The sequence below is a fragment of the Mauremys mutica genome, chromosome 8 (genome assembly GCF_020497125.1).
Source record: "Mauremys mutica isolate MM-2020 ecotype Southern chromosome 8, ASM2049712v1, whole genome shotgun sequence".
NCBI classification, from domain to species: domain Eukaryota; kingdom Metazoa; phylum Chordata; order Testudines; family Geoemydidae; genus Mauremys; species Mauremys mutica.
The window spans coordinates 66,175,559-66,188,961 of record NC_059079.1 but is presented as its reverse complement, the minus strand read 5'-3'; the positions used below and the strand labels follow the sequence as shown (position 1 = coordinate 66,188,961).

The window sequence follows — 13,403 nt, the reverse complement described above, 5'->3', positions numbered from 1 at the left end:
TGAATACAGCAGGGATGCATTTGGTCATAGACACCCCCTGGTGTAACCAACTCACCCACACCCTAAATGTGAGGCACCGCACATGTGCCCTGTGACACCCCTTGCCCCACCTCCACCTGACACACCACATATGAACTGCTCCCCCCGCCACACAGGAGCCATGCAATACACACTGGCCCAGCCCCCTCTGTGAACACTGTGCATGTGCTCTAAGCTATCCCTTGGCCAAAGCCCCACCTTGTCCTGTGAACCCCTGCACCCCGCGAACTCTGCCTCACCCTCGCCGTGGCCCCACTACCATGCAAATCCCTGCCTGCCTGCATGCCCTCCTCTACTTCTGTCGCTGCCTGGGACTTCCACATCAACGCCTCTACACCCCAGACCTCGCTGTCAGCCCTGGTCCCCACATGAGCTTTCTGGACCCCTGCTGCCCATATGAGCCCCTCTACACCTCCTACTCCCATGAGCCCCTCTATACCTCTGTGCCTAATTTGAACCCCTCTACACCCCTGCCCCCATGTGAGCCCCTGCCTCTTCCCCTGAGCAGCTCTATCCTCCGCCCCACTCAAACCCCTCTGTCCCCCTGCCCCCATGTGAGCCCCTGCCTCTTCCCCTGAGCAGCTCTATCCCTCCGCCCCACTCAAACCCCTCTGTCCCCTGCCCCCATGTGAGCCCCTGCCTCTTCCCCTGAGCAGCTCTATCCCTCGGCCCCACTCAAACCCCTCTGTCCCCCTGCCCCCATGTGAGCCCCTGCCTCTTCCCCTGAGCAGCTCTATCCCTCCGCCCCACTCAAACCCCTCTGTACCCCTGCCCCCATGTGAGCCCCTGCCTCTTCCCCTGAGCAGCTCTATCCTCCGCCCCCACTCAAACCCCTCTGTACCCCTGCCCCCCATGTGAGCCCCTGTCTCTTCCCCTGAGCAGCTCTATCCCTCCGCCCCCACTCAAACCCCTCTGTCCCCCTGCCCCCCATGTGAGCCCCTGTCTCTTCCCCTGAGCAGCTCTATCCCTCCGCCCCCACTCAAACCCCTCTGTACCCCTGCCCCCCATGTGAGCCCCTGTCTCTTCCCCTGAGCAGCTCTATCCCTCCGCCCCCACTCAAACCCCTCCATGTCCCTGCCCTCCCATGTGCACCCCTCCATGCCCCTGCCCCCCAAGTGAGTCCCCCTATGTCCCTGCCCCCATGCCCCACCGTATCCCCATACAAGCCCCTATCGCCCACCTGAGCCCCTCCATGTCCCCCCGCGGTTTCCCGCCCCCCCCCGGCCGCGCCGGCGCCGCGTGCGGCTGGGGGGGGGGGCGGACGGCAGCCGGCGAGGGACTCGCACGGCGCTGCGAACCGCGCCCGCTCCGCCGAGCATCCCCGGCGGCGGCGGCGCAGGTGAGCGGTCGGGCCAGGCTGCGATGCGCGGCCGGGCGGGGGCGGCCGGCGGCAGCGCTGCGCCCCCGCCCCGCCCGGAGCAGCGGCCGCGGGGAGCCGGGCCGGGGCCCGCCTGAGGCCATGGGCTGCCTGCAGAGCGTCGCGTGCAAGGCGCGCGTGCGGCGCGACAACATCGTCCTGAGCGACGTGTCCGCCACCATCGAGCCGGGCGCCACCGCCATCGAGGAGAGCTCGCCCGTCGTGCTGCGCTACCGCACGCCCTACTTCCGCGCCGCCGCCCGGGGCACCATGCCGCCCATCCCGCGCCGCCACACCTGGGTGGTGGGCTGGGTGCAGGCCTGCAACCACATGGAGTTCTACAACACCTACAGCGACCTGGGCATGTAAGGGACCCCCGGTACCCCCTTATCCTCTCCTGCACCCCCACATCCCTCCCTGCACCCCCCTGCAACCACATGGAGTTCTACAACACCTACAGCGACCTGGGCATGTAAGGGACCCCCGGTACCCCCTTATCCTCTCCTGCACCCCCACATCCCTCCCTGAACCCCCCTGCAACCACATGGAGTTCTACAACACCTACAGCGACCTGGGCATGTAAGGGACCCCCGGTACCCCCTTATCCTCTCCTGCACCCCCGCATCCCTCCCTGCACCCCTCTGCAACCACATGGAGTTCTACAACACCTACAGCGACCTGGGCATGTAAGGGACCCCTGGTACCCCCTTATCCTCTCCTGCACCCCCACATCCCTCCCTGAACCCCCCTGCAACCACATGGAGTTCTACAACACCTACAGCGACCTGGGCATGTAAGGGACCCCCGGTACCCCCTTATCCTCTCCTGCACCCCCCGCATCCCTCCCTGCACCCCACTGCAACCACATGGAGTTCTGCAACACCTACAGCGACCTGGGCATGTAAGGGACCCCCGGTACCCCCTTATCCTCTCCTGCACCCCCACATCCCTCCCTGCACCCCCCTGCAACCACATGGAGTTCTGCAACACCTACAGCGACCTGGGCATGTAAGGGACCCCCGGTACCCCCTTATCCTCTCCTGCACCCCCGCATCCCTCCCTGCACCCCCCTGCAACCACATGGAGTTCTACAACACCTACAGCGACCTGGGCATGTAAGGGACCCCGGTACCCCCTTATCCTCTCCTGCACCCCCACATCCCTCCCTGAACCCCCCTGCAACCACATGGAGTTCTACAACACCTACAGCGACCTGGGCATGTAAGGGACCCCCGGTACCCCCTTATCCTCTCCTGCACCCCCGCATCCCTCCCTGTACCCCCCTGCAACCACATGGAGTTCTGCAACACCTACAGCGACCTGGGCATGTAAGGGACCCCTGGTACCCCCTTATCCTCTCCTGCACCCCCACATCCCTCCCTGCACCCCCCTGCAACCACATGGAGTTCTGCAACACCTACAGTGACCTGGGCATGTAAGGGACCCCCCGGTACCCCGTTATCCTCTCCTGCACCCCCGCATCCCTCCCTGCACCCCCCTGCAACCACATGGAGTTCTACAACACCTACAGCGACCTGGGCATGTAAGGGACCCCCCGGTACCCCCTTATCCTCTCCTGCACCCCCGCATCCCTCCCTGCACCCCCCTGCAACCACATGGAGTTCTAGAACACCTACAGTGACCTGGGCATGTAAGGGACCCCCGGTACCCCCTTATCCTCTCCTGCACCCCCGCATCCCGCCCTGCAACCACATGGAGTTCTACAACACCTACAGCGACCTGGGCATGTAAGGGACCCCCCGGTACCTCCATAGCCTCTCCTGCACCCCCACATCCCTCCCTGAACCCCCCTGCAACCACATGGAGTTATACAACACCTACAGTGACCTGGGCATGTAAGGGACCCTGGCATCCCTCTGCACCCCCACATCTGCATGCCTCAACCCCCAACCTGTAACACCTAGAGTAACTTGGTTGTGTAAAGTCCTGTCCCCCCCACCTCCATCCCACCCCTACAACACCTACAGTAACCTGGGCATGTAAAGGACTGCAGTTATCCCACCCCCTCCACATTCCTTTGCCCTTCCAACACCACCCTCCCCATTCCCCGCCCCCCATCCCTTACGGCACCTACAGCGGCCTGTGCATGTACAGGACACCGACAGCCCATCTTACATCACTCCATTTCCGACTCTGCACCCCAGCACTAGAAGGGAAGGGTTCTGGAAGAGCATGGAAGGAGAGAAATCGCTAACCTATGAACATTGCATGGACAGTGGGAATCCCGCCAGCCATTTATTGCTGTGTGTGTCTCTCTGTGTGTGTGTTTTGCAGCTCAACTTGGTAGAATAGGGGTGAGCAAAACTGCTTCCCTGCCTGTTGCCTGGGAATCCTAAGGCGGGTTCGGATTCTCTTCTGCCTGCTTGCGTGGAAGGGAGTGGTGCAGGAAGTCTTCCTGTTAATGCTGGGATTTCCAGCCTCCCTGCGAATGCAGAGTATCCGGGTGTCCCATTCTGTTTTGCTTGTAGTGTTCATTGACAAATGTCACCCTGTGGAACCAGAGAGAGCGGAAAGATCCTCACATTCCTCTGAGTGCTTTGTGGAATTGTGTCATTGTGTGCGTGTCCTGACTGGGAGCTGGCAGGCTCCGCTAATACCCACCTAATCATTATGCTGACACCCAGTTATCATAGGGAACGACTGTAATACTAGTGTAATGTTACTAAATTGGGCACATTGCATAAAACCCTACTGAAAGGGCTGTCGGAAAAGGCTTGGGGGCATTCTCTTACAGAGAATGAAGAGCCCTGTACTGGTGTCAGCAATACCCTGTAATCTTCGGGTCTTCCTAATCACAAGTATGTGCTGCTTTATAGCGCTATTACAGTGCACAGATCCTCACCCTTCTTAATGAGCAGCCTGTTACCTATGCAACACCAAGAAAGAGATGTGGTCTTGACTGCGAGGTATAGTCGACAGCAGATGAGATTGCCTATGGTTTTATCCTCTGAATTTCATTTTAGGGCAGGAAGTGGATCAGGTGTTAAAGGTGTTTTGTTAGTTTTAGTTGTTTGAATACAAACCGTCTCGGTGCAGTTCACAGCTGCTGAGGAAAAATTCCTTTTTGAACGTGAGATGTGGCTTGCAAGGTTTGTCTTAAAACGTCTATGTAGTGAGCTTGTAAGGGCTCTCTGGATTAATAGATGTTAAAGCCAAACAGGGCTGTTATGGTCATCTCTTGCATAACACAGGCAGAGAACTTCACCCAGTGATTCCGGATCCAAACCCATATCCAACTCCCTGATAGCTATCTTGAATCAATCCAAAAGGTAACCAATTAAAATGAAGCCAAGGTGCCTTGTAGGTTTTGGTTCTAGTCTGCTGAGTGCTTAAATGTAATACTAGTTGTGCTTCAGGAATTAGAGTCAAAGGCTATGGAAAGGCTGCACCATCTAAGTGCTTTTTAAAACCAGAGGTGGACTTAGTGTTTTATCAGGAATTGTTGGCACTTATAAGAGGCTCCAGTTTCTTGTTATTATTGGTTGATGACTCTGCTCTGGCCATCCACTGGCGAGTGCGTCCTTCTCTAGATACAGCTGGATTGTGGGAACGTAAAGGAGGCTTATTATAGTAGATGAATTGTATCTTTTTTTAAAAAAAGAAATATTTGTATTTGTGTTCTGTGTGTAACCGTCATTAAAAACTTAATTTTTCCAGGCTAATAAGTGTGTGCTGATAACTTGGAAGAGAGCTGAAAAATGAAGCCATGTGCTTAGTTTGTTGTGTTGGAGTCTTGTTTTCCACAGCCTAAAAAAGGCAACGTGTATTTTATGGACTTGCAGTATACTCCCTGCACTGGCACCTGCGTGCATTGCATGTGAAAAACGGATATGAATTTATGATTGCTGAGTATGCAATTGAGTGACTGTGGACTGTGTTGCTGGGTAGAGGTTGTGCCTCAGCGTCTGAACATTGTATGCTTCATTATTAGGAACCTTGTTGTCTTATGCTGTGTACCTCATGCTGCCGCTTACTCCTGCACAAAATGGCTGTAAAATGCTTCCCAGTAAAGAAGTGGTAGGGTTTTATGCTTGCTTTGCCCGAAGTGAAATGAGGACACAATATGTAGGGCAATAGAGAATCAGGCTTTCTGTGTGTAGCTCTACATCATAAAGGCTGTTCCGAGTGCTTCCTACACAAGGAAAATGTACAGAAAAATCAAGCTACTCCTTGAAACATGTTTTATTAAGGGACCAATAACCTCCCCCTCCCTCCCAATCTGCAGTTCTCTGTATTTTGGGGTTTTCTATAATGTGCACTGCTGTAGTACCTGAGGCCATGTCTACACTGCAAACTTTGGTTGATGCAAGTTATGTCAGCATAAAGCCACCACTGTTGGTATTTAGCTTTTACGCATACATACTTGCCTCTTTGCCTCAGTGCTGTATGTACTCAATAGGAATGCTTGTGTCAGTGCACAGTGCAGTGCACCATGGTTAGGTATACCAGTGTGCAACTTGTCATTTTCTGGCACACTCTCTTTTGGGAAATTTTGGCACTGCATGGTGAGGCAAAAATGAGTCACACAGCAGTGACTAGGAGTGAGGGGTCAGTTCCCATCATGCAACTTTCTCCATTGTGCCATTCCTATCCCACAATTTTAAAAATCCTACAAACATGCACTGACAGAAGCATGGAGCCTGTACAGCTTTGCACTATTGTCATGAGTGTTTTAAATATGGGACGCATGTTCCTCTGGAATCTGCAGAGCCACAAGAAGGACTGCAGCAGAGGGGAAATGATGATTGCTGTGGGATATAGCAAAAACCAATTTAAGATTGATGATGGTATTCATAGAGCAGCTGCAGACGTGGAGAGCTCCTTTTGGGCCTGACAGCCGAGCACTGACTGGTGGGATCACGTCACAATGTAGGTTTGAGAGGACGAGCAGTGGCTGCAGAACTTTTGGGTGCGGAACGTCACATTCCTGGATCTATGTGTCCAGCTCGCCCCAGTCCTCCAGCGCAGGGACACCAGAATGAATCATTGAATCATAGAAGATTAGGGTTGGAAGAGACCTCAGGAGATCCTCTAGTCCAACCCCCTGCTCAAAGCAGGACCTACACCAACTAAATCATCCCAGCCAGGGCTTTGTCAAGCCGGGCTGCGCTGACAGTTGAGAAGCAAGAGGTGATCACACTGTGGAAGCTTGCAACGCCAGATTGCTGCCAGTTAGGAATTCAGTTTGGAGTTGGAAAATCCACTCTGGGGTCCATTGTTATGCAAGTGCGCAGGGCCATTAATCGTCTCCTGCTATGCAGGACTGTGACTGTCGGCAATGTGCGGGACCATAGTGGATGGATTCGCCGCAGTGTGGTTATTGAACTGCAGTGGGGTGATAGCATACACATATCTATTTTGGCACCAGTCCACTTTGGCACAGAGTACACCAACAGAAAGGGCTACTTTCTGTGGTTATGCAAGCATTGGTGGATTGCTGGAGACGCTTCACTGACTTCAAAGTTGGTTGGTCTGGGAAGGTGCATGATGCTTGTATCTTTAAGAACACAGGACTGTTTGGAAAGCTACAAGCGGGGACTTTCTTTCCTGACTGGCAGATTTATCACTGGCAATGCTGAAATGCCAGTAGTGAACCTGGAGGACCCAGCCTCCCCCTTGCTCCTCTGGCTCGTGAAGCCGTACATTGACCGCCTCAACAGCACCAAGCAAAGATTCAGCTACTGGTGCTTGGTGAAAATTTGGGATTATAATGCTGTTTGCTAATGTACCTGTTAATGTTGTGGTGCATGGTGTACTTTTATAATTATTGCACTGTTTGTCACTGATCCCATGAGTTCTATACAATACCAAATAGCTGGGCACTTTCAGTAATACTAGGCATTCGGTATCATAGATTGTGAAATAAACATGAATTAAATTCTCAAAAATAGATTTTTATTGTGTACCAAAACCAGTGCATAGACACTATATACAATTAAAGAAGAAATACAATAAAGACTTTGGAAATAAAGGAAAAGAACCAAACAAGGTGAAAGAACATTCATGTTCATTTCAGTCCATTTCGGCTACACATACAGGAACAATGACTCTCACTGGTCAATGTATGTGAAGCTGGGTTGTCCTTACTGTCCCCTGGTGCAGAGTGGTAGGGGTGGGGATGCGACCCTTGATGCCCTGTGAAATGTTGATGGAGGCTGTAGGGAAGTGATGCAATGGAGTTCTCTGCTGACTGCAAAGGGAGGCGAGACTGTGATTGTTGAACCTGTAGGTCCACTGGACTCTGCAGCATCTGTGCTACTTGTACTTCCCCATTATGTCCTGATGCATCTCCCTTTCCCATGCGTGGCTGGTATAATAGGTCAGGGAAGGCTGAGCCTGCCCTGGCACAGCTGTGGCTGCTGGTCACTGGTTGCGGGTTTGGCGGGGGAAGTTTTTGCTTATTACTATGCCCCATGCAGGATCTGGGGTGGCTGAGGAGATGGTATTTGCTATTCAGCTTCCTGGGTTCATTAGTAATCTCCCCAGAGCATATCAAAAGCTTGGGTTCTTCTCCCAGAAGAGAAGAAACCAGAGCTTTTCCCACGGGGCGGCTTGGGGTGTGGGAAGGTGCGACATGGCTGGGGAGGCTCCAGCGGGCTTGGGGCTCCTCTGGCCACAGTGCGGGGGGGGGAGGGGACTCAGTGCTCTGGCGGCAGGAGGGGGCTCAGGGCTCCAGCTGGCCCCGGGGCTCCTCTGGCCATGGGGGAGGAGAGGTGTCTCGGGGCTCCAGTTGTGGGGAGGGAGGGGGCATGCAGGCAGAAGGGATGGAGCTGGGGATTAGCCTCCCCAAACAGGGGCTCCGCCCATGCCCTCTCCTTTTCCTGCTGGGACTCCTGGGCCTTTTTCCTGTCTGATCCTTCCTTCTCCAGGCTGTCTGCAATGTTCATCCTCCAGGCCCTTAGCTGATGGTCTGATGCAGCCCTGGCTTGCAAGATCTCACTGAACATGTCATCCCAAGTCCTCTTCTATCTCCTCCTCATCTGGCTCCTCCATGGGTGCTGCAATGTCAGCAGCTGCATATAAAACACACACAGAGTCACAACGGAAACGCAAGGTCAATTTCAGAACTTCCTTCCCTTGCTCCCCTAAAGTTTTAAACCAGACATGTTTATTGACACTTCTGCTTCAGGGGGCTTGTGCACGGCCCCACTCGCAGCTCCAGCCACAGTGAGCATGGCCCGCTGGGGTGGGGGTAGAATGAGGAGGGAATTGTTTGGTTTCATGAAACTACAAATATAGGGCACTGAGCACTGGCACAGTTTTCCACCAGCCCTGGTATGTCTACACTGCCCACCAGATCGGCAGGCAGCAATCAATCGAGCAGGGGTCGATTTATCGTGTCTAGTCTAGACACGATAAATCGATCCCCGAGAGCTCTCCCCTCGACTCCTGTACTCCAGCACCGCAAGAGGCGCAGGCAGAGTCGACGGGGGAAGACACCACAGTAAGTCGATCTAAGTACATCGACTTCAGCTACATTATTCATGTAGCTGAAGTTGCGTAACTTAGATTGATCCTTCCCCCCCCACCTCTCCCACACAGTGTAGACCAGGCCCAAGGCACAGAGCACAGCTGCTGCTGGCATCCTGACCGCTAGGCTGTTTACTAGAGTGGTGTCTGCAGAATTTATTGTGGAGTGGCGTGGGAAAGCGTCCTACTGCCAAGGAAGAAACTAGGCTGCTGTCCCAAGAAAGTTTTGGGAGAGGATTGCAGAGGACCGCCATGAAGGTTTCATCAGTATCTCTCAGGAGGAGTCAAGGGACTTCCCTCTGTACATAAACAAATGGCTCTGCACAGCCTCTTCTCCACCCCCCACCCTCACCCCTCTGCCCCACGTCTACAGGTCGTATTGCTACTTCTTACTAATACGAGTAAATTAATAAAAAGTCCTTAACTGTGTCCTGCTCCACTGGGGCTGGGCACCATCAGTAATGGGAAATGTATTCACTCACTTTCTCGAGGCTCCTTCCCCTGCATCGGGCCCGTCCATGCTCGACTGCAGTAGAGACTCAAACGGGTCCTGGCTTGCACCATAGCTGCCCCCTCCCTCAGTCAAATGTCTACCTTCCACCTCCTTGTCCTTGCTGTTCACGGCAGGGGTGTGCGTCTCGGGGTCCTTGGAGGTGTCAGGTCTGGTCTGCGGGCTGGTGGTGGTGGGTCTCTGCCATGCACGTAGCTTGTTGTAAAAGTGGCATGTTTGTGGTTTGGCCTCGGACTGACTGTTGCCTTGTGGTATGCCTGATGTGTTTCCTTTGCTTTGCCAGAAGCTGGGACTGCATGATGGGATGGATCACTTGAAATTGCCTGTTTGGTTCGTTCCCTTGGGAGCCTCTGTTACTGGCCACAGTCAATCAGTCTGACCTAATATGGCTGTTCTTATGGTCACTGCTGCCAGTCCCTGTTGTTCCCCTTTGCCTGCATCCCATGTGCAATCTGCTCATAGAGGTCCATGTTTCTTGGCTGTTCTGTAGCTGTGCCTACACAGCCTCTTCTCCCCACAGGCCCAGGAGATCCAATACCTCCTGTCTGCTCCAGGCTGGAGCTGGGTGTGCTCGCCAAGCTGGGCAATCCAGGAAAGGCATTGCAAAAATTCATGAGGTTTTTAAACAAGGGAGGGTGGTCTCTGGTCTTCATGACTACTGGGCAGTGGAGCTCACAATCGTGACCAGAGCGGTCATTGTCAAGCATTGTGGGACAGCTGCCGGAGGACTTTTAGGGTTGACGCAGGTCACGCAGTGTCTACATTTGCACTGCGTCAGCATCAGTACATGGCCGTGTTACTGTGTCGCCATAATGGGCCACTCGCATTGGTGGGAGTCACACACAAACGTAGACACATACACAACTAGGTTGACGCAAGGTGGCTTACGTCAATTTGTAGTGTAGACCAGGCCTGAGTTTGGGCGTAAACCAGAATGCTGGAGGTTCAAATATAAGGGCACCTGCAATCTTTGGCTCACTTCAATGTGTAGCTGTATTAAAAACAAAGTGTATGTGTTGGGGTGAAGAGGGAAGCATCTGAATATGTTCTATCCATTGTTTGGGTACCTAATGGGAGGCAATGTTCTCTAGTGGATATGGCACTGCACTTAGGAAACCTGGGCTGTCTGCCACTGCTCTGCTGTGTGACCATGCACAAGTCACTCCCCTCTCTGTGCCCTGTAAAAGGGATATTGTGACACTTGAATGCAGATTGTGAAGTGTTGTAGGGTCTATGGAGGAAAAGAGCTAGGTATTATCATCTGGAGTAATTCCTTCCTTTTTCTCCACTTGGGTCATAACAACATTATTTTAAATACAGTGTTTTGTGTTTTGAATTCCCTTGTTTTCTTTTACGTTTGTTCTGTTTTTTGATGCTAAGAGTTTCACAACTCTTTCAGGGTTCTAAGTCCCCCTTTTATAAAATACAGCTTTGTTTTGTTTTTGAAGGAGGCGTACCCCGAAAGATACAAATGCAGAAGTATACTGTAATTCTATTTGCAAATGGGAGTTATAAGGGGAAAAAAAATCCTGTGTAAATTTAATTCTTGATACCTAGTCTGAGTCCTCCTTATTGCAAAGTGAAACAGAGCAAGTGACAGAGCATCTGTCTGAGGTCTTGTCTACAAGGGGAAATTTACTAGCATGTTGCTTATTATGCAACATAAGCAAAACTGAAAATCTGTTATTCCACATAAGAGAATCCATATGGGAAGCTATAGCAGTATAATTATACTAATAAGTTTTCCTGTGTAGACAAGTCCTAAAGGTTTTCTGTTGTTGCCCATCACCATAGTATTTGAGAATCTTCTATGTATAATCCATAGCAATAGCCAAGTCCCTAGGGGACTTTTTGGGGCTTGAATGAACAGAGAGTTTGCGCATGGTAAGCTGGGGTGTAAATCTACCATGCACTAGCTGTGCAGTAACTGGCTGTGTGGGCCCTGCTACTGCACACTACGCGATCTACTCGTGTTTCAGAGTGAGGTAGATCAAAATGCACTTACCTTAGACCTTTGTCCCCCCTGTGCCGCTGACACACCAGGCAGTCCAGTTCCCCCCTGATTATGGTCACTCGCTAGTTGTGGTATTTCTGCCCAGGTGATGCCACCACATTCAGTAACCTCTCTCACTGTCCTCTGCCAGTTCTTCTTTGGCCTTCCTCATGTAAGATTGTAGCACCGTTTGACACCAGCCTGCCATTCCTTGCCCAACTTGTCTCACTGAGGCCAAGTACATTGAGATGATATTTTTTCAAGTCTCATGTAACCTGTGCCAGCTTTCCCATACTGTACAAAGTATGTACATTCCATGCTCCAGATTTCGTTGTTAGGATTCAATATCTCAAGCTCTCAGCTTCCTTTCAACTGCCACCGAGTTCTGTCGTACTTGGGTTTTGAGTTCCAGCTGCACCTACCGTCCTCAGGTTTTGGTTTAACTTAACTATTTCTGGTGCAGTAAGATTTTACCCAAGTGAGTCACAAACCCAACTGCAGAACCCTCCTCTCTTATCCAGGCTTGGCATCCGCACTGTTGCTAACCGTGGCAGAGTTAAAGTGCACTAGTGAACTTTTGGTGCACGCTAGTAGAATCCATACAGACAGTTAGTGCGCTATTCATTTACACTCCAGCTCACCGCACACTAACTATCCATCTAGACAAGCCCTTGGAGTCTCTGGCTCTGCTCCCTGTTAAGGGTAAAAACACTGCTTAGGGTTTTTTGTTTGTTTTGTTTTTAGATTTTATTAGTTTACTTTAAAAATCAAACAGTCTTTAAAGTATTTATGTCCACAGTACTGTTGTGGGGGAGGGGAAATCCCTTCATGACATCTCAGCGAGGTACTATTATCTCGTTTTACAGATGGGGAGCTGAAACACAGAGAAAATGAGTCCCAAGCCAGCTTCTAACCCCTGGGCCATCCTTCCTCTCCTCTCTGGAGTCTCGTTCTCATTTGGAATTGGCCCTTGGAGCACCTCAGTCATATTTTGCTTCCTAGTTTTCCCCCTGCTCTGGGATGACAAGGTGGCTGCGCCAAGTGCAGGTACTTTTCCTGGTGCAATGACTCATCTGTGCTGGGGATGGAGCAGAGACGCTGCCTATTCCCCGCTGTTTCAGTCCACTCCCCATCCGTGTGCTTGGACGAAGCAGCGTGGAGGCACTTGTCCTAGGCTAAAGTCAGGAAATGCCAGTGTTCCAGCAGCAGGGTGTTCTCAGCCCTGTTCCATGTCCTGTGTTTCATAGCACGCAGGGCCGTGACAAAACAAAAAGATATTGAGCTGCAAACTTAACACAGGAACCAGAACTAGGAGCTAGCCCATGTGTGTAACCCAGCTGCAATGACACTGCTGGGGGAAACTGAACTCTGCATTTCCGGATTGATCAGTGGATCTATCTTAGGTGCTCGCAGAAGGAAGAATGGCCTGGTGGATTGGGCATTGGCTCAATTCCTAGCTCAGCTGCAGACTCCCTGTGTGAACCTTGGGCAAGTCACTGAATTTCTCTGAGAGTCAGTTCCTCAGCTGTGAAATGGGGCTGATCTTTCTCTACCTGACAGAGCGGGGTGTTGTGAGGATAAAATCCATTCATGATGGTGAGGCTCTCAGGTAGTGTGGTCGTGAGGTGAGAACCTAGATAGACAGATGGCCCTGTGACAGGCTGATCAAGTATTCTGAGGGGCTTTCTGGGTTTTTTTCATGCTTTTTGGATGCTTTCTTTTTCTTCTCTTCCCTCAGGGTTTAGTTTATGGATTGGGTGATTATAGCCCATAAACACATCTGGGAACCAGATATTGCTATCAAGGGCCACTAATGGCTGTAACAGGTTAGACTATTAAGTCAATGGGGAATTGTATAATGAGAACAGGGTGTCAGTAGGTATTTCCTGGGACCGGGACAGTCCATGTGCTAATGCTGCCAAACCCTGGGATGTGTGTTGGTTGCTTGGTTTGGCCCTTTTCTCCCAGGTTGGGAAAGGGCAGGATCAGTTAAAAAAAACCCCAAAAAAACC

The 13,403-nt window shown here is 51.9% G+C and overlaps 1 protein-coding gene across 1 annotated transcript in view; it reads left to right on the top strand.

Annotated features, from left to right (window-relative positions):
* The first annotated feature begins 1,498 nt into the window (after positions 1–1,498).
* Positions 1,499–13,403, top strand: part of FAM78B (family with sequence similarity 78 member B) — a 29,183-nt gene continuing 17,278 nt past the window's right edge. The window contains exon 1 of the mRNA XM_045028634.1: positions 1,499–1,761. Within this exon, the coding sequence (XP_044884569.1) occupies positions 1,499–1,761 (263 nt within the window). The remainder of the gene's footprint in view (positions 1,762–13,403) is intronic.